This window comes from Equus przewalskii, chromosome 4, assembly GCF_037783145.1.
Source record: "Equus przewalskii isolate Varuska chromosome 4, EquPr2, whole genome shotgun sequence".
NCBI classification, from domain to species: domain Eukaryota; kingdom Metazoa; phylum Chordata; class Mammalia; order Perissodactyla; family Equidae; genus Equus; species Equus przewalskii.
The window spans coordinates 4249851-4272254 of NC_091834.1; the positions used below are offsets into that span (position 1 = coordinate 4249851).

The 22404-nt window shown below is 37.9% G+C and overlaps 1 protein-coding gene across 2 annotated transcripts in view; it reads right to left on the bottom strand.

Annotated features, from left to right (window-relative positions):
* The window catches only part of RELN (reelin), a 459315-nt gene that overhangs the window by 147010 nt on the left and 289901 nt on the right, over positions 1-22404 (bottom strand). For both annotated transcript variants that reach the window (XM_070617061.1, XM_070617060.1), the window contains exons 12-19: positions 21151-21302; positions 14803-14915; positions 13276-13484; positions 12188-12316; positions 11094-11203; positions 7395-7461; positions 3351-3584; positions 2509-2670 (exon numbers count right to left, since the gene is read on the bottom strand). In XM_070617061.1, coding sequence (XP_070473162.1) covers positions 2509-2670; positions 3351-3584; positions 7395-7461; positions 11094-11203; positions 12188-12316; positions 13276-13484; positions 14803-14915; positions 21151-21302 — 1176 coding nt within the window. The remainder of the gene's footprint in view (positions 1-2508; positions 2671-3350; positions 3585-7394; positions 7462-11093; positions 11204-12187; positions 12317-13275; positions 13485-14802; positions 14916-21150; positions 21303-22404) is intronic.

Below are 22404 nucleotides of genomic sequence, written 5' to 3' on the forward strand. Positions count from 1 at the left end.
CCCTTGACCTTTACTTCACATCCCAGGATAGAGTGGGAGGCCCTGCTTTCACCACTCTGCATAATACAGTGGCTGCTCAGAAGAGCTCTGAAACCACTTGATCAGAATATTCCGGGACGAGAACCCAGGGACTTGGGTCAACACTCTACATCCATCTTCCTTTTTTGGGTAGGTACTAAGCTCATAGATTTCTTGTAATCAAATACAATTATCAAAATTTAAAAATACCAATTATTTCCCAAGACCTTCCAGTCAGTTTGAATTAAAAGATTAACTTAGACAGATTTTAAATTTTATAAATAACAAGCAAATAGAGTTCTTTTATTTACTGGGTGAATCACAGACGGCAACTTACTAGAAACTAGCTCGAAGTAATAGCAGTTAGCTAACTAGCATATCTAACTGACGGATCGTACTTCATTTATGAGCGAACATGGCAGAAGGGAACAATATGGAATTCACAGCAATTACAAGCAGCAATTTAAACTGAAGAAAATACGGCAAATGGCTAAAGGCATCAAGACATATTTAACTCTCCAATGAAGAATTTCCATGGTTTGTATTATTTATCATATAAAATATAATTTAGTATCTAGAATATATTAAATTCTACTTCTGCCATGTCACCTTTTATTAATATTTGTAGGAGAGAGGGGGAGGGAGGAAGAGTCTCATGGACAGAGGCACAATATACAAAATGAAAGTGTTCCTGGTGCCACTACCACGTTCTCCTTTTTAAAAAATCTCCACTCTGATCTTAATCTTTCAAGCTATGCACATACCTAATGCTGAAAAAACACCTTGATTCTACACAGAAGAAAAATGTTGCTGTCAAATGGCAAGCAAGATTAAATGCACCTTTGCAATAGCACATTAAATGTGTAATTATTTTTCATATCAACAGAGATTAATTAAATTTTGTGATATAGATTGATGACTGAATTTTGTAGCTGTCCATCTTTGTTCGAAAAATTGTGTTTTAGGCCAAGTTAATTTAGGACAGTGATATTTTCTTCATGTTTTCATCATTATTATTAACACCTTGATTTTTGTTTAATTTTCTTTTAATATTTACTATGGAGTGTCTATGAGATGTTTCTTTAGCATTCACATGTCTCTACTGAGTGAGAAAGTTGAGTTTAGCCCTACATTTACCTTTACAGGGAAAACAACACATCCGGTGTGTTCTTAAAATTGTATAATGTATACTATTTATAACTCATAAGAGTTGTTAACCATTATTACTGCTACACGCTACTTCGTTTTCTATGAAAATAAAAGTTCTCATCTATTTACAAATACTTAGAGATAGGGAGTACCCTAGGCACAATTCTAAAGTATGTAAAGTCTATCATCAGTGGCCCTTCTTGCCATGGTGCCAACGCAAACCTCAGTGCCCGGAGCCCTCCCTCTTTTTCACCTCTCCGCATCATCAAACGGTACTTCCAGGAAGTCAAACGGTGTGAGTTCTTTACATCTGACTGTGAATGTAGCCACAGTGTGACCTTCTCTAACGGTATTTTGACCTTCCCATCCTTCTCTTCTTCTCTTTAAATTTTTAAAGCAATTTTAGTGAGAAGGTCAATACGTATTCTAGAAGGGGAGAGGATCCTTTGTGCAATTCCAAAATTGTACCACTAATGGTGATTACGACTCCGCCCACATAGAAGAACGTCCCTGCTTCAAGTAAAACTTAAATCTCACAATTGTGACTACAGATTACGAAATATATAAGCTAAAGAAAAATAAAAGTGGCCTGAGGAAAGGACTTTAAATACATCCTCACACTCCACCTTTGCTAGGGACTCTATACATGCTAGAAAAATTTATTTGTACTCATTACTTAATTATATTATGTACAAATTTAAAAACCATATTGGTTATCAGATTTTATGAATTATTACCTCATATAATTTATTACAACATATTATATTGCTAACAAATATCTGTCAACAGCATTTATAATTTAGTGCCATATTAAAATCATATCTGGGGCTGGCCCCGTGGTGTAGTGGTTAAGTCTGGCATGCTTTGCTTTAGCAGCCCGGGTTCGTGGGTTCGGATCCCAGGCATGGACTTACACCACTCTCAAGCCATGCTGTGGCAGCAACCCACATACAAAATAGAGAAGGTTGGCATAGATGTTAGCTCAGAGCAAATCTTCTTCAAAACAAAAATCATATCTAAAAGTTTGCACTATATTTGAATAAGCAAAATAGTAACTATTTGTCATTATTATTTCCTAGGCATCAAAATATTTCCCTTAGATGCATATTTCAAAATATGAGAATAAATTTCTTCAAAGTATCAGAAGTCAGTAGGACAAACGGATTAGAAGAAGAATGTGGCTTGCTAGATTTTTATTGCAAGATACATCCATCTCTGTCCTCACCATCTCTCAATGGAAAAATATCTAGAATCCTCACACAGTCTTATACCATTTGAATGATGACTTCCACAGGAAAGAGCTATCACTCTAATCATTTTTCCAAATGTTTTCCAACATACCTGGGCTCATGATAGTTGAGATATGAATAGTGCTCCAAGAGTTTCCAAGTTATCCCATTATCATAAGAATAATGCAATAAGACTCCTTCACCAGGCTGGTCGGGGGCTCTGCACGTGCTCAGAACGGACTTGCTCCCCAGCCTCAATGTGAACTGGAGAAACCTAGACAGGAATTGTCTATAATTAGTGTGTGCATAAATATTTTTAATCATAATGTTCATTTTGGCTTTTAAAGAATTTCAAACAAATTTAAATGAACTACCCAAAAGCTGTAGGTTTCCATGCATCCTTTTTTTATGAAATGTAAGTAATTTCACCATGAGATGTATGAATATGTGTAGAAGATGAGGTCAATGAACATGTTTATATACAGATACATCCACACAAATATAACCGTATGTTTATACATGTTTGTATACTACGTACTTGTGTACATACACTTAAAATGCCAATCATTCCTTTACTGCATTATTTATTAGGCACTGGGGGAAGGGAATATGTAGGGTAAATCTAATCAGCCTTTGCAAGCTGTCAAATAAATAAAACTACATAAATAATTAACTAGCCCTTGGCTTAAGAACACAGTTTTGATGCTAACATTTCATATTTTAAAAAATCTAGTCAGTCTTTAGTATCCTAAAGTCATCAGTAAGCCTGTTAATTTACTAAAAATTAGGGCAAAATAACCCTACATAAACTGTAAGCTTCTTCTCATCCTGGTTAAAAATTGGAAGATGTATATATTAGCAAAAAAGAAAAAGAATAAAAATTGAAAAGAAATGGATCTAAAGTCAATCATCAGTATCTGGTTTCTGTATGTATTCCCTCCTGCCTTAACTCACCTGGATTGTGAGCTGTCAAGGAAAGATGTAATCAGCTGACGCCTCCCATCTTTGTTGAAAACCAGGGCCTTACCACTGGCCAAGACACCGCAGCCAAAGCTGACTTCAGCACCACGGATAGAGTAAAAGTTATGGTATGAGGAGAGCCTGGAGCTACCAAAGCTTTCAGAAATAAACATTGGGAATGTCTGGGATGCCATCTCACAAGCTGGGCCGGAAAATCCAGGGTCACACCTGAAAGAGATACCACGAAATTAAATCTTAAACTGTTGGCCCTTTCAGAGACTCCTGAATCTACTTCAGGGAGGAGGAAGTCCAGCGGCCAGGCTGCGATACAATGGTGGGTGAGGCTCATTAATCTTTGGAGAATTCTGAATCTGAAGACTTGATAAGGGCGGACTGACTGTAAGTACTCTGGAAGAATGCAGTCTGTGCACAGCCCTGCTATAAAAAGCTTATGTTTCAAACAATAACCCAGCACTCACCTTTAACCAATGCCAGCAATTTATGTGCAAATGCATCTACATTGGTACACACTTCCAAGTTAAAATCTTTGTAAAAGGTGTATTGTATGTAAATAATTTTATTTATAATGATGTTCAATAAGTTTGTAAAAGAAACAGCATAAAAAAAATACTTCCATAAGATATCTAGAATAAATTTCCTCTAGGAGCAAATGCAAAAATACACATTATGTTTCCAATGAGAAATTATTTGAAATATTTGGAAAAGATTGGAAAACAAATCTGTCTGTATTCCAAACTTACATTGGCATTATAAAGGGAATGCATACACCCTTGACCTAGATAGATGTCCTCAGCAGAACTGTGTTGCCTCTCAGGAATCCAAAATTAGCAGCGCTTCAAGAAAAAGAAAAACAAAACCAAACCACACGCAACACCTGCCTGCCGCCACGTAAGGATATGCTGTATTTCTGTTAGCTGACTAGAATATATAAAGAGCTCCCTGAGTCTTCTATCAGTGAGAAAACTCATCACAGAGGACTCAATAATTGGATATCAGAAACTTCTTAAATTTTAAGGCGTTTACTCATCAGGAATTAGTTTCCGATTCCTTATTTTCATTGCACTATTTCTCACTATCGTTACCTTGTCACCCATTATAAAACTAAATTTGTGTCTTTTTGGGTGGTGTAGGTGGGTTCTTGTTTAAGCATTCAAAACTTCTGATGTCAGGAATAAGGCTTTTATAAAGCAAGTGTACCAAGCAAGTGATATTATGGCATAACTCAGAAGGCTGCTTCTGGAGCACTCATGCTGAAACTGGGATCTATGCTGGCCTCACAGAGGGTCAATGGAGGGTATGAATGTGCTGAAATCAAATGCCAAATTGTATGTGCACTGGATATTCTGGGGGAGAAGGTTTATAGTTATCATCATATTAGCAAAGAAGGTGGACCCTAAAATGCCAAGAACTATCGTAGCATGATGTTCGAGAGTTGTCTTGGCACTAGGGATGGGAGTGGGAAAGAAAACCAATATTTATGGAGCATGTAAAGGAGCCTCAAACAGTTTGCTTCTTTCACGTGCTATTTCATTGATTTAGTCAGACTCTAAATAGCCAAGTAGCCTGCAAAAAAGATTTAAAAAATGAGCTAAAGAAGACGTATTTTAACATTAGGAAACTGAATGTGGTTTACCATGGCCACAAATTGCAATTAGAGTCCCCCAACAAGACTATCTATTACCAGAGGGCATTTCAGGGCAAATGCATTTCTGTCTATCTTAAATGAGTCTTTTTAAGACCAGAGATTGGGAGAAATCGGTGATCATTTAGAGATGACTCACACTGGAGTGAGTTCCCATTTAAAAGTTTTGAAGTGTACTTTTCATCAAAAGTTACACAATTGGGGTGGAATGCTGATAAGGATTCCATCCATATATTTAAAAAATACCTTCATGGCCTTTGTTTTGCAGCGAAACAGTAGGGTAGCACACACTGGTGATTTCAGGAATGAACTGAAGCTGTCCTGACTCCAAATATGTCCCCTACTGGTTCATCTACCCACCTTTTACTGGTCACCCTGTATGTCAGGAAAAAAGGTCCCACTGTTAAGATACATGGATGACATTTACCTAGGAAGGTTTCTAATGCTCTTTGTCCTCATTAGCGTGTCTAACTGGGTGGCCCATCAGGATAGTGAGTTGTCAATTTAGAAACCCAGGCCTGGGGATCGTACACCGGCAAGAAAGTGTTCGGGAGCAGGAGAGGTGGACTCCTGGTAGCAAATAACGGTAGTGATGAGGGGAGCAAAGTGGAGAGAAAAATACAAAGCTGCAGAGGCCCCAGTTCAAGGATTTGTTTAAAGGAAATAAGTGGTATTGAATATGAATTTCTTTTCTGTGCAATTTTGCTCAAACTTGACAATGCACATATTACTGGAAAAGGATGCAGGGGCTCAACATTTAGGCCAGCCACAAACAAACGAAGCCAATGAATACTACGTAAAACATTGTTAGAAACAGGGAAAAAACTAAAGTTCCAACTGGTGAAAATATTCTGCCAAACCTCAGAAGGAGGAAAAGGCTATGATTATTCAGGATAATGTATAGTGTCAAAAAGGAAGGATGCCCAGGGGCACAAACCTGCCATTCAGCTTTCCGTTTGCATCCATCATGAGTGACACAGATGGTTGCCTTAATAAAACTATTGAATGCCAACAGGGATATTGTACACAAAAAATGAAGTATGAGGTATAACTATGGTAATTACAGATAGGCCTCTTAGAAATTGCACTTTCTATTTTCATTAATAAAAGCAGCTGTCATTTTAGATAATTTGTTTTCAAAACTTTTCAGGACAACTTCAGGACTTACAAAAATTTCCGGGCTCCTTGTGTTAATTTTATTTGAAGTGCACTAAACGAGAGGATAGCCTGGTTATGGATACGGGAAGAAGGTAACAACTTGAGGAAGAAACCAGCCAACGTTTCAGAGATCTAATGAGTCGGTGTTTCTGGGCGGGAGTTGGTGGTTTTATTAAAAAGCACAGAGATGCATTTTCAGTTTTGAAATATGAATAGGAATTTTCAATTCTTTACATACATTATAAAACATTTCCATTGTGCAGAGTGATTTCTTTGTTAATTAAAATCATTAAAATATAGTTAAAAAGTTAATCTGACACTCTAATCTCAGTCTTGGCAGGTGTCTTCCCTCATACATATAATCTCCAAATGATCAGTTCAAAGTCCTTTTATGAGTTCTCCACTAATTAATTAATTGACTAACTAATCAATTAATTATTCTTTTTGTTTGCAACACGAGACAGACTAGATGATCTTTTGTTGAAAACTTATCTGTATAACAAAGACCGTGTGATTTCAGGAATTTCCAGGATATTTTATACTTAAATATTAATATGGAATGACACAAATATGAATATTCATTCTTGGTATAACCATAGCACAATACTCTGGTGGTGACTAGGTATTACACTATTTATGCATAATTTCGGACTTCATATTCAACATCATTATTATGTAAAATACTTCATACATCAGTTGGAAGACTCAAATGATTTTCAAAAGTAAGTGAGGTTGCAAAGTTATATCTAAAGATGAATTTTCTTATCAATCTGCTAAATTTGGCTCACTCCAATCTCCTTTAGCATTGGGTCTACGGGTCAGTACTGATTTTCATAATTTATTTACAAAGCACGCTAGGAATTAAAATATAACTCATAAACACTAGAACAAGTTTATGGAAAAACAGCATATTGAAGAATGTAACTAAAGACAGAAAAAGCAGTCATCAAGCTCTGAGGAATTCAAATTTGTTCACAAATTTACATGAGGTATGCTAAATTTATTCACAATTTAGCGTAATAGAAAATTTATTTATTAATCAACTTCCAATTACAAAATACACTTAATATTCTACTACACTTAAATTTCACTTGGAGTATCTTATTTTAGGTCTTAAAAAGACCTCAAAAGCCTAAAAATGAAATCAAAACATATTAAAATGACTTGTGGCTTCAAATCAAAAGAGAGAAGTATAAACATTATTTTAAAATGCTTACTTGCAGCCATGTCGCGTGCACTGTCCTCTGCCAGAACAGAATTTGAGACACGATGGACCAATGTAAACTGTAGGGCAAAAGACAGCATGTAAAAAACGGCAAAACAATCGGAAAAACCAAGAACACCAGCAGCCTGTGAAACCATTTTGTGAAGTTAATACTCATGACATCTAGCTCACTGTATGTACGCTGTGCGCAGGAATCCAGGTGACACATAGACTGCTGTGGGACAAGGTAAGTGCTTAGCTACAAATCTGCCGGAACTGTTCTGACTCAAATAATTCTTTCAAGATCTTCATGTTTCATAGCAAAAGAAAGTAGAAATATGTAATTTGGGTTCCTTAATGGAGTCTCTTCAGCTGAAACGATTTCAGGCAGAATATTAATGCTTCTGTCTTGAACTTTCTACAAAGTTTAATTTCTTTAGGTAGAAATAAAGAATTTACAAAGGGTCAATTTGATAGGTCGTGCAATGGAGAAGTTATAATTTAATTTTAAAAACTACAATTTCCATTCTTCTCTGGGGAAAATCTGTAACATTGGGAAATATCCTGATTGTTATATACATTTCTACATATTAATCCATTCTTCCTGAAATGGGGAGTTAAAATCTGCTGTTGAGCGTAAACCTATAACGCAGATATTTTCCTAAATGGTGGGCATGACTGATAAAGATGTTACACATCTAAATTCTAATCTTTAGAATACTGAGAAAAGGGCTCCTCGTTGTCGAACGGTAGGTTCTGAGATACTCAAACTCAAATACATTTAAAGATATTAAGCCTTTTGATAATCAATACAATCAATAATGCACCAAACAGTGTAAACATGGAACAAACCAATGAGGAGTTACAGGCAATGGTTACTAAAACCTCACGTAGTCAGTTTCAGGCATGAACAAATTTATCATCCATTATCATGCTCTTCTCTGGCTTGTAATCATGTCAAAATAGTTAAACGACTTTATTTTAAAATAAACTTTCCTGTGGGCTATGTTCCTATAAGCACTTATTGTCTGGAGCCAATGAATAGGTACAGTCATTCAAATGCGATACAAAGCAGGGCAGCAACAACTCTTGCTAAAGGAAACTGATGGGTGAGGAAGAGATTAGATTTGTAGACAGGCTGAGTGGTTCTAGGTGTCAAACAACCCCGGAGTCAAATTCTGGCTTCACCTGGGAAACTTTGGATAGTGATTTATTCTATCTAAGCCTCGATGTTCCTGTTCTTTAAAGTGGGGTGATATTGCTTGGAGGAAAGAATAAATGAAATGTTTTATACTTAGCATGCTGCCTGGCACCATATGGTTATGATCATCTCATCGCCCTACTGGGGTCAAATGTCCTTCCTGCTCCACCTGCCTTGATGGGCTCCACTGGACCCCGAGTGCCGAGGAAGCAGAACGGGGCTTCTTTCTTCTTTAGCCTGGAAAGCGTATGGATTGTTTTCCCAGCACACTTGATTTGATGGCTGCGGTAGGATTTGCTCTAAGTCCTGTGAGTGGCTCATTGCATTCTGCAGGGTCCCTCCGGAGACTGCCCTATGGTGTACCCATGTCATAGTTCAAAGAGCTTCCATTGCAAAAAAATTCCACAATAAACCAAGACTTTCCAAGTCAATGAAAAAAACTGTAATTAAGAGTTTTGTTGTCAACTCTTCCTGCTAGCGATGGAGCGTTTAGGACTCACAGCATGAGTAATTTTACAAGCTCCTTTTTCCTAAGAGTGTGGAAAGGACAGATTTGTTTTCTTCAATATTACCATTAATGTAATCGAGTTGAAAACATTAAAAAGTGATAACAAACATACTTTGCTCTAGGATTTTCCATTTTGCAAAGAATTTCAGGATAATTTCCAAAGTACTTTCTTTACTCACTAGCAGGAGCTAGCCTCACCACGAAGGAAGAGCATACATAACACAAGTAGGATATTGACCTGGTTTTTTCTCTAGGTTTGTTTTCCTTGACATAATTTTGGAATGCTATAGTGAAACAGGAGAGATTTCAGGGGTGTTCTTTGGCAAGTTGGCACACATTTCTCTCCGGAAAGAGTGAGTGTGTGTCCTCTTGTTGTACTACGAAGAAGTCAGACAGCAGGTCCTGTTTTTGTGAACCCTTCACTTTGGATGATAACAGAATTGAAGAGATTTCTGCCCCACGTTTGGCATTTGACACATACTGTTCACCACGCTCATTCCACATATCTTTACCTTTACTCCTTCTACTCAGAGGCTGATGGTGGGAACTCGGGATATAGAGTAAACACTGTCTGACTTGGAATCATGTCGTAAGAGCTTTCTTTAGGAAATTTAGATCTTTTCATAGGCTTGTATGTGCTTCATTGCACTCTGGATATCCTCATGGGCTTTATTTCATTATTGTTTTTTTCATTTCTTTTATCATTATCACAGTAATATAAGTTCATTATGGGACCCTTGAAAAGTATGACAGCAGGGAAGTCACCTCCATCCCACTAATTCAGAGGCACATACTTATTCCCTAGAGCTCATTAACTGGTGTGGTAACTCAAACGCTAGGCAACACGTTCTACCAGTGGAGAAACTTCAGTTTAACAAATTCATCTTTAGATGTTTCTGCAAATGCACAGTGTTGACGTCCACATACTTCATATGGCCTTTGAAGTCTGGGCCCTTTATTGGTCTCTGAATACAGATTGTTTACAGAATTTACATTGGCTCATCAGCAAATTATCTTGCCTGAAGTTATTCCTGAGTTTCAAGAATGCATTTAATTGATTGTGTATCAATTTTTAAATTATTCAAAAATAACCGAAAAATTATTAAGACCTGGAAAACCAGCATTAAACAATGGTGTAGGCTTTTCCTACTTTACAAAATCGACACAAGTCACTGGCTGTGCTAAATTTCATAAGTATTGACATTCTGTCTCTCCTTCCCTCTCTTTCTACTTCCTTGTAGTATAACCCTGTAGTCAAATTTACATACTCTCTGAAAACAGGAAATCTATGAATTTGCCTGTAATTAGAATTATTAGAAAACCAAAGAGCTGACTATTAACAACAAATATAAGAAATTCACAGTCATGCATCCCGATAGCTTAAAATATCTTCTCTCACGTGCACTTGGCATAAGTAATACTGGCTTTAAAGTTAAGCAAAAAATTACGAACAATTCACTTAAAAATTAAAAATAACAAAGGACATTTTATGTATATCTAAATTTTCCTTTTATACTGTTTTCTGAAAAGGAGGTAGAAGTTTCACTCTAGAAGTTTCATTTTAGCGATGATGTTTCCTATGTGTGGTGTCTGCATCTAAACGATAAGCGTTCCAGATGTTGCAGCAGTTACTAAGAGAAGAATGGGTCTTATTTTAACACATGCAGTATGGTAAGTATTTATGTTAATTTTGTATAAAACATTCAAAGAAAATGTTAGGATATCCCTCGTCATCAACTGCGAATTTGAGTTTCAGGGCTTCATGCATTTTTAAATTATGTATGTTGAAACATTCTAGCATCTAATATTGCTGACTTCGCTGCCTTTTTTTTCTGATTGTGCATCCCTGGGCTTCTAACAGAATGCAAAAGAGAAGGGGAAGAAAGGGCGTTTAATGAATCGCAAGACCATGACTTAGAAACGTGATTAAGTCTGTGCTCACGAACAAAAGCACAGGAAGACTCTGCATCAATGGCATGTGATTATGACAGGCAGAAACTAACCATTATCAATTGCCCACATGTTTCCAAGGATTGGTCCCGTTTGTCTCCAGCGAATTCTGGTGTCCCGGGTTAGTGCTGCGTTGGGAAGGGGGATCGTTATTCGGTTCCACCTGCAAGAAATTTAGCACAAAACAGCTTCGCAACTATGTTCCCATCTTTTGAATCTGTTTTACATGTTTTTGATGTTCTAGTCTCTGTGTGCTTGGCAGAGCACTAAAGTTTGGTAATAAATGCTTTAAATTCACTTGTAGAGTTTGTTTATCGTTTTAAAACAGACACGTGACTTCTAAAAAAATCATGCTAGAATAGTGGGTTTCTTCTTAACAGCAAGTGATATTTATTTTGTTTTTAGACATTCTTTTTAGAAATTTTGCATCAATACTCAGACCTTAGATATTATTCTAGGACAAGCATCTGCACAGAGATGGGGTGCTGACTAGCATTGAGTACTCTCTATTTTTCACTATCCCCTAGTCCTACGCACATTTAAAGAGAGGCTAAGAAAGAAAATAATTCTCAACTTAATTTTGCTATCCTTGGAAATATTTTTACTATTTATCTAGTGCTTATTCAGTAAAGTGGCACGTATTTTACACAGTCATCTTTAATTCTCTTAACAGCCCTCAAAGGGGTGTACCAAAGGGGTGTATCGTAACCAACAGGGAGAGAAGTGAAAAGTTAGAGAGAGTAAATATCATGATCCAAGTAGATGGCAGAATCAGGATTTGAACCCAGGTTTATTGCCAAAGCTTAACTTTCTTTCACTTCTCTATGCTTCATCTATCCGTATTTTGGCAATAAGCCTTTTAGCAATAACTATAGGTTCACTATATATAGAATTTAAATTTATGTAATCCAACATAAAACAGCCAAGTACTGCAAGAATGGATGACCCTAAAAATTGTGATCTTGCATCAGATTTACTAAAATTACTGTTTGTTTTTTTTTAACGAGAACATTCCTAAGTCGGCAGAAAAAGAGAAGGCAGGTTCCTTATCTATCACGTCAAAAATACTAGTCTCAAGATTACTCATTGACTTTGAGTCTGCAACATGAATTCACATCTCCTGATATCTTAGAGAGCATCTACTCACCCACTGTAGTTTTCAGAGGAGTAGATAGTGCTGTGGGGGAGGTGGGGTCCAGCACAGATCTCAGGTAAACACTCGGTGTGAATGAGGGACCAGGAGCGCCCATGGTTGGTAGAAAACTCTAAACTGACACTGATAGTACCAAAACAAGCACAAGAAAAAAGGGGCAGAGATAACAAACAAAATGAAATTATTCATCTATGGCTAAGTGCATTAAACATTTGTAGAAGGAGTGTAAAAAATTTTAAGATGCTGTTTCCCAAATGATTGTTTTTCTCCTCCACTGAAGTCTGGTCAGCCTTCAAAGGGCAAATGGTTAAATTACTGCTATAGAAACGAACTACGTTTTAAAGACAACAAATGGTAGCTTGAGTTGCGGCTCTTGAATTTGATAGATGGCAAGGCAATTACCACGTCTCACACTGCCACTTCATCCTGTGAACGTGAGACTACAAAGTTCTTAGAAAGGACACGAGCAACACTTCAGCAAGTGAAACTGAGAAATTACAGCTCTTGAAGTGTTAATTGATTTCTGTGCCTTTTATTAGGGGGTCACTAACCAACATGAGGTCAAGCTTTTCTTCCAGTTGTTAGTTTTTTCTTCTCTCTCACAATCTGTAGGAATGGATGGCTGCCACAGCATGTGCAAGCACCTCTGATACCTAAGACCAAGCTCTCAGAACGAAGTCACTTTTACTTAAAATCTATCCAATCATACTCTGCATATTAACTGAAGAACCTTTCTTTTGGGGAAAGTGTGTATTTTACTAATGGATATTTTATTAAAAATCCAGCTGAGAACCTACTGAGAACTTGTTCTCATTTAATAGCAAAGTCCATGTATTCCTTTTTTTGTGTGTGAGGAAGATAGTCCTTGAGCTAACATCTGTGCCAACCTTCCTCTGCTTTGTATATGGGATGCTGCCACAGCATGGCTTGATGAGTGGTGAACAGGTCTGTGCCCGGGATCCAAACCTATGAACCCTGGGCTATCGAAATGGAGCTCACAAACCCAACCACTATGCCACCAGGCCAACCCCCACGCATTCATTTTTAATTAGTTCACACATTCACAAAATAGGGCTTCCTACCTGTTACCAGGTTGATGAGTTCCACATCCCAGATTAATGGAAAACTGTATCATGTGAGACATTGTCGAAGGGAGAACAGGTAAGACGTGGAAAAAATCTACAGCCCAGACATTCCTGTTATGTCCTTGATGGTTCTTTTGCCTGAGACAAAATTTGGTAGCAGGAGTCTGAAGTTCAGGATTGATGACTACAGAAACCAAAGATGGAACCTTCAAAGCAAAGGAAACCAAAATCACTCATAATCCTCCCCATGTGAGCCTGCGTGAATTCTCGTAGATTCAGTCTTGCAGATACTATGTACATAACTGCCTTTTATTAAGCACCAGGCAACGTCCTGTGTATTCCATTTGTTATTTCACATAGAAGATGCTGTCCTCAGGGGGCATTTGTTTTAGTTACTCAGAATTCTTCCTTTGCAGACACCTGGAACTCTGTGTGTGACTGATCAGGCCCTCTCTGCCTGAAGATAAATTGGTGTAAGGTCTTTAAAAGTTATCAAAGGATGTGTATCCATTTTATCTACTTGACATTTACACTTTATCATCAGTCCTCTTTTAAAGTGGATTTGTGTAGTACTCATGGTTTGCCAAACGAGGTATTCTGAAAATAAACCTCTAAGCAGAAACAGCCAGAGCCAATGAATTGATCCGTGATAACTTACATAATTGATTTGGTCTGAGACATGCAGAGGACCAAGGCAGGTGTAACCCTACTTAGTCACAGCTGGAAAAACAGTCCATTGTGAATTTCCAAATGGTATAACTTGGGTGACCCCGGCAAGTGGAGTGCGCCGGATACTTTCTCTGTTTGTTCCCTATTCTAGCCTCGTTGTTTATCTCCTGTCTTCCTAAATGAAACCATGAGATGCTAGATGCTGGCTGTCTTCAAGCTCTTTAAAGTCCCGAGGGTACCATCAGTGTGGAGAGGCTAGCTATAATGAACGTGTGAGTGTGCCATACAAATAAATCTTTCATTTGAAAAGAATAATTTTACATCTTATGACAAGCAACACAGATAATTTTGAAAATGTGTGCCCATAACCAGAGCCAACACCTGTCCCAAATCCAAAAGGCAAAGGAAAAGGACAACCCCTGGCTCTCATTAGCAAAGAAAAAAGCAAAGGTAATAACAATCTGTACTTTTGTAACGTCTTCTGCCTAGGAAATCTTGGAATGCAGGATAAATACTCATTATGCCCGATAGCAAGTCTGTGAGGCTGCATAATTAAAGCCACTTTTAGGGCTTTCATGGGGACAAGAATAACTGTCAGTCAGAGTATTGGGCTCTACCTTATTGTCTCTGATAGGCTGTGATTCATTCTTCCTGATATAACCTCAATTATCGTTTGCATTGGGGAAAAAGTGAATGTTAAATTGCTCGTGTCACTTTTAAAGAAATCTGGCATCTTTCTGTGCTGGCAGAAGAGAGATTTATCCTCTGCACCCAGCATGGTCTTCACGGTTTGGGCCTGGACTTGTCTAGGGAGGTCGGGGGTGGGTCACGTGGCATGCAGATTGGCATGTGTACCTTATACGAGGAATAGGAAAGGGTATCCAGCGCAATGTGCTCTTTTCTTCCTTCAATCTTTGCGTACAGGATGATGTCATTTTCATGAGAATCTCCAGAGTCACAGATTCCTCCTGCACAACCAATTTAAGTTGTTAGCACCAACTTGCATTCCTAAACACGTCAAACACAGTGTTAAATTTCAGAATAAAAAAAATAATTATGGAACCTAGACGTCACTTAAGAATGACTCTAACCAAAGTTAATCAGACTCAAAGGATGATTTTATGAAGATAGTTCAGCTTGGCCATGCTAAAGATCAAAGTCTTGACATTTGTGAAGGCCAAAGTAACTACTTACTTAACGAGATTACTCAAATCGTAGTCTGCAACGAGCCCTAACCGCATGTCGATATCTCAACCCACGTTAAAAAGATGTGCTCTGCTTTTTAATAAACCATTGCTTCCTGATGTTTGAGGTCTTTATGGCCAAAGTCCAGAACCTATTGCTTATGGTGTTACAAAAAGTGTAGTGACTCACTGAATCAAAGATTTCTGACGTAGTGTTATTTAAAGTGTTGCACATAGCATCTTTAACATTTTAGCACATATTAGGTATTTGTATCTTAAGCGCAGTTCATTTTACATTTTTCGTTTTTACTTTTGGTACTTCATTTGATTTTTGGAAGGTACATAGAGTAACTTACTTCCTGTCACTCTTCTTTATAGTCATGTGAAATGATGGAACATCAGAATTGAGAGGTAATTAAGATCATCCTGATGATGAAACTGAGTAACAGAGAAACTGGTACCTAAAACTGAAGATCATTTAACTAACTGGTGGAAAGCCACGAATTAATGTCACGTCTTTTAATCCTTGATCCTCTATTCTTTACTGTTTGGCCAATAATCCTTACTGTGGATGGCTTCTGTCAACTGACTGCATAACCTGGATTTTAAAGGATTATGTGTCCAACTAGAAGCCTCTCCCCACTCATCATTATCCTTCAAAACAGCACCAACCATAATAGCAGAAGGGTAGATACGTACATCTCTTTCCTGGCAAACATTCCATCTCTAAGGTCCAAAATTTATAATATTAAACCTTTTAATTTTATTACTACCTTTCAAAAAAATTTCTCCAGTTCTTGAATTAACCACCATCAATGTTAATTTTTAGCTACAGGCAATTTCTGTTGCTAATACGCTGTGGTGACAGTAGGGCAAACTCAAGACTCTGGAATAAAGTTGCCCTCTGAGAATTAATCTAGTAAAATCAACAAATAATGGTTGAGACTCACCATGTATATAAAGAAAGAAAGCGTCAATTATTGTAAATGTCTGGCTCCAGCTCAACCTGGGTAACTAGGGTCTCAGCTTGGAGAGAAATTACTGACGTCACGTGAAGTAAGGCAGAACGTCATCAGTACAAGAAAGGGCATAACAGAAGTAACTTGGACGGTGGGATTTGCGAAGCCTTGAAATCTGGCATTTTACATCTGCTAGACATATGTAACTTGGCATATAATAAATATTTACTGATTTAATAAATAAATATTTACCGAACTGAGAATAGAGCCAGATACGGTGATAATGTAGACCTCATCCTAATACATGTTGATTGTTCAAGGGCAACAACTGGTAGAGAAAATCTTATGATTTCGACATCTGATATAATTTTTAGTGTTTCATTACGTACTTCAATGTAATGATAAATATAACTAGTAAAGCCATTCTAAACGACAGTCTCTGGGGGAAAAATTAAATTCCTACTTAAAAAATGTAACTTCTTTATTGAGCACATATTAAAGACTTACCAAAAAAGAACAAAAAAAGGGGAAAGGTCACAGGCAGTGTGGGTTTAGAGCACCATACCCAGAGACACAGGAACAGAACCACCCCTTATCTCTAATTTCATTAATTTGTTCCCCGTAAATCTTCTCTGCTCTCTTCAGAACCGTTCGTGAACTCCACCTGCCTTTCAGAGAGAACTGAAATACACGTGGGAGCCTCTTCCAGCCCAGAATGACAGGAGAAGGAAGTCCAAAAGGAGCCAAGACTTTAAAATGATGACAGATTTTATCTGAAAGATCCCTCTGGGGGCAATTTATCAGTTCTGTGAAGTTTCAGTGACAGCAAGATACAGATTCTTCTCCAGTTTCATCCCCTTTGATGGATTGTGGGAAGGTGTGACTCCAAGGGCATTTTGTACAGCAATTAAAGTACACAACGTTCCAATAAAAACTAGGTGGACAGTTTTAAAATATTTAAAATCCTGTTTTAAGCAGCTTTTAAGATATTTATATTAGGAAAGTGATTTCGTTATTTAATTATGTGCAGGACACTGGGCTGGAAGGGGAAATAAGCCTCAACCTCAAAAACTTTGTAATTTAGCAAGGAAAACAAGACTACTATACATGGAAGAATGATAATTAGCAGTAAACTGTGTTGTGCTGCCAACACTGCAGTCAGAATTCAGAGAACAGAGATACAGTGCGGGCTAAGAGAGCTGGGCATCTGGGAGATGCTCAATAAATATTTGTTGAAGGAAGAATAAATGAATGAATGATGTGTGTTAGGTTATTTTTGTCTTGTTCACTGCATTCTGGCTCAAAGAACAGTGCTGGATACTGGTCCTCAATGAATCTGCGTTGAATAAATGAATGGATGGATGAATGAAGGAAACAGACCTTGAACTGAATTTGGAAAGCTGAGCAAATTTTGTAGACATGGTAGTCACAGCAGATTGATATGTATCAAGCAATGAAGCCAGGAAGAACATACAGGTAGGGCCTAAGAGGGAGGGAGTAGGATCTGGTCTAGATTACCAACCAGCCCCTGGTTTTCCTAAGGTGCCGTATTTAATGAGGCATTATTTATAAACTCTCCATTATATCTTCAATCTCTTCCCATATTGCTTTGTTCTCCAGCAGCTTGTAATGTCTTAAAGTCTTTTCTATAGGTCCAGTCTTATCCTACCGTATCCTGCCCTACTGTCCAATCCTATCCTAAAAACATCTTTGCTGGATTCTGCTTTCTCCTCAAGATCCAGACCCCTTTTCTTTTCTTCTGTTTACTGATGAACTTTTTTTTTTTAAAGATTGGCACTGAGCTAACATCTCTTGCCAATCTGTTTTTTTCTTTTTCTTCTCCCCAAAGCCCCCCAGTACATAGTTGCATATTCTAGTTGTAGGTCCTTCTAGTCGTGGCATGTGGGACCCCACCGTCTCAGCATGGCCTGATGAGCAGTGCCATGTCGGTGCCCAGGACCCGAACTGGCGAAACCCCGGGCCGCCAAAGCAGAGCACGTGAACTTAACCACTTGGTCATGAGGCCGCCCCTACTGATGAACTTTCTAAGGGAGCAGTCCTCTTTCATTGATATGTGTCTTTATTTCTTTTAACTCTATGTACTTTGGCTTCCCAGGCACCACACCATGGGGACTACTCTCTCAAAAGTCACTGATGCGTTCTCCGCCCTTATCCTGGCTGACCTCTCTCTCTGTGGCATTCCCTACACTGCTGATCACCTCTCTGTCATCCCACCCCTGAACCACTCTCTTCTCTTCCTCCTTTAGCACAGAATGACACCATCCTCCTGCATTTCTCTGTCCTTTCTCAGTCCCTTTGTCTAGTTCTCTTCCACCTACACCTAGATGAGCGTTCTCCCTAAGAATTTCTCATGTCCTTGCTTCCTCTGCCTTCTTCTTGGGAGAAGAGGCTCTAGTATCACCTGTACACTGAGGACTTTCAAACATAATTCAGCTCCTAAGTAGAATTTCTACCTTCATATAGCCTTCCAGAAGCTTCAACCTCAACATATCTAATATCAAAATCTTCTACTCCACACTTGCAGTTTATATATTTATTTATTTTTCACACTTCCTATCTTGGAGAATTGCACCATTCTTCCAGTCACCCAGGAGAGAAAGCCCTGTCCTCTCCAATACTGTTCTCATAATCCTCTCAGTCAGTTGGGTGTGAACTTCGGTTGGTTTCTTCTCTTCAGTTTTTTATTCTCTGTCCCCTCCTTCACGTTATTACCACCATCCCTGCCATAATTCCTCAGTTGCTTGGACTAGTGCAGTAGCCTTCTAACTTAGGGTTGCCAGATAAAATATATTGCACCAACAATATTTATACAAATAATTATTCTTTATCTGAAATTCAAATTGAAATAGCTGTCTTTTTTTCTAAATCTGGCAACTTTACCCTAATTGGTCTCCTGTCCTCTAATTTCTGATTGTTTCAGTCTTTCCTTCATGCTCCTTTCAGAATTATCTTTCTAAAACATGGGTGAGAATACGTTACAAAACTGACAGGAATCATCTGATGGCTCTATGTAGCCTAGAGAAAGAGAATCCAAACTCCTGACTATGATATTAAGGAAAACCCCTACTCTGGCTCCATCTTATATCTTTCCATTCAACTATATTGCGAAAATCACCCAGCCCCAAACATGTCATGTACCTTTATCCTTATGCTTTTCTTCTCAATATGCTGGGTTAGCTTGGCATTCTCTTCTCCCATTAAATTCAAGTCATGTCCATCCTTCAAGGCTGAGTTCAAATGCTGCTCCCTTTATGAAGCTTTCCCCTAATCCCTCCACTACAGCTACCCAGAGCCTCCTCTCCACTCTCTCAGCATTTTCATTCCATCGCAGCCCACTGCATTCTCCCCGATAGCTGGATGTTAGTTGTGGGCAAGCACTCTAAGTAATTTTTACACGTATAAAAACAGAGATATAAGAGTCTTAACTATTTATTAGGCACTGTTTTTGAGGGCTTTGCGTGTATTAACTCACTGATCAGCAACTCTGCGATGAAGGTACCATTACTTTCCCAATTGTATTCTCCATATATCCCAGCACAGCGCTCTATATTCAACAGGAATTCATTAATTTTTTAAACTAACTGGAGATGCTTTTCTTTGGGATAATGTACTTTGGGCTCATTCAAATGAATTTTTCCCTCATGGCCAATATTATTTTGATTCATTAATAATCTGCTTTGCTCCAGAAAGAATTAAAGGTGCCTTAATCTCTTATATAAAGGCACTTACATAAGGATGACTTGATTTCTTACATAAAGGCACTGAATTGGGTTGATTTATTATGACTCACTATGACAAAAATAAAGAATTCAAATATACTATGTCAAAAATTGTAATAAGGGAAAATACTTAAATTAGATGGGCATACTAAATGTTTATTACAATGTTTGGAGGGAGGCTTAAGTTTTCCCAGGAATCTCTCTTAATAAAATGAGAGCCAGTTTGAATTCTAGCCATTTAAAGGAAATGAGCTCCGGGTCTTTAAAGATACAAATCATTTGAGAGTCAAGGTGAGGATACCCTCTGGTAGGAAGATGACATTACTATATTTTATATCCACGACTTCCCTGTTATCAGATAGATCATTACTGGAAATGAGGTGGTACCACAGAGGCAATGTGTTTGAGAGCATGACACGGTCTAGAGTTTACCACGCCGCTCTGAGCTGAAGGAAATGAGGAAGGGGAGAGAAAGAGAGAGCCACTGCTGAAGCTACGCTCCGGAGACCTGCGTGTCCTGATGCACTGACATCTGTACTAGGAAGATCAAAGAGGGACAATGTTTGTTTCCTCTTTAACTTCCAGATGTTGCCTGTGTTTTTCCAGTCACTCAAAAAGGAAGGCATGTGACACCTACTCACACTTCTGGAATGACATCCAGTGAAAGAGTAAGCAACTGCCGCTCTTGTTGACTAAAATGACAAATTTGAGAGGTCACAAATTTCAACCCTTAATTCCTCCTTGGGTATTTTCCCAAACTTTTAACTATTTATTTGCTCTACCATAATCTGAAGAAAAATGCATCTTATGAACACTTTTTCTTTATGTGTTTGCGAACATATTAGAAAGTAGAGAGAATTATGAAAGTGATATAAAGTATTATAAACCTGTTTCTTTCTCAGTTTCCCACAACAAAAGAGTTACGCAATGATGACATATCCATGAAAACAAATGACTCATTTTGATGATTGTTTTTTTGGGAAGCTAGAGGCTTTGAACAAAAGAATTGCTTTGTTTCTAGCTTCTCTCCCACCGTCTTTTTAGATACCGCCTTTGAAGGAGAGGTGAGAGGAAGGTCTTACAGCATTTTGTCTTCAGGTCTAGTCATGGCACGCCAGGACCAGCTCGCTTATAGGATGGTTCCAGCAGGGCCCGTCTGAAGCTGGTGTGAGCACCACGGGCTTTTGCTCAACCAGCAGAACTCATAGTTCACAAATTTTCATTTTATATTTTAAATAACAAACAATCTTACTTCCTCATGAGTAAGTACCAGCCTAGAATCTGCCCTAAGTAAACAAAATTCATTCAAAGTGTACCTACCCATAACGAAGTAAAATCTCAGGTTCCCATAACCAGTAGTGTCCATGTAGGGAGTGCATAATTTCCTCTCTCCATCTCTGAGGAAGACCATGGATAAACCTGATTCTATTGTTCCACATTCCGTACCAATGACAGCTCCCAAGATGTCCCACCTTACAAAAAAAGAGAATCGTTAAGAGTTAGAGTATTAAGTCAAAGATTTATAGAGCGTAACATTCTACTTTTAATGACGAACATTTACTTAGTAATGAATAATTCTGAAATAAAGAAGTGATACTAGAGATTTTAGGTAATGAACAAACGTTTAAACACATTCCATTCACAATTATGGCTTTTCCGTAGAAGGAATTTAATCACTACTGTGTGTAGTGTGTCTACTCCATGATAATCTTTATTCTCAAAATACTTACAGTTGAGGTGGGGAATCAAATTTGAACTAAGGAAACAGGGAACCAATCATAAAAAACAGTATCATAATATCATAAACGTTAGTATGGTGTTTTGCACATTAAAAAATAGTTATAGAATGAAACGTCATAAGAGATGGCAAGAGTCTACTAAGTTTTCAAAAAGGAGATGGGATTAAAACTGGGTCTTGTCAAATAGGTATTTGGATATGTAGGAGAGAATAAAAATATTTAATACTTTAAAACTCTTACATCTCCTTAGTATTTATTTCTGGTCACATCTAATTCAGCCATGGCTACTCACACAACTAACTTGCCTACAGATGGAGAAAACTGGGACACAGAGGTAAGTGGCTTGCCTAAGGCGAACCACCTGTTTGGCACTGAAATTGAGATCTTCTGATTCTCAGCTCGCTGTTATTTTAGTAGTTAACAGTTCTAAAGAGGGTACTGGGTCAGGACGATTATGTCAAACCTTCCAGTTTATAATAGACTTTGGACCAAGATGTTTAGAAAATGCCTATTGTTTTGTATTTTTACAGAGTATATCCATCATTCAGGGAGCACAATAAATAACTTTCTGAAGCAGCTCATAATACTCTTGCACCACCGTAAATTAACCAGGAACCTCTCTTGACTCATTCAAGAAAATTTCACACTGGTTCATTGGTCTTTTACTCGCTCCATTTATCCCAATTAAACCACTCAGCCTACTGGTCCACAAAGCAAGTTAAGGTTATAAATGATGCATATGATAACTCCTTTTAGGCATCTATCTGCTTTGGAGCATTTTTAAAGTGAACAATTAAATCAAAAACGATGGAATTGTCATGGACTAAAAGAACCT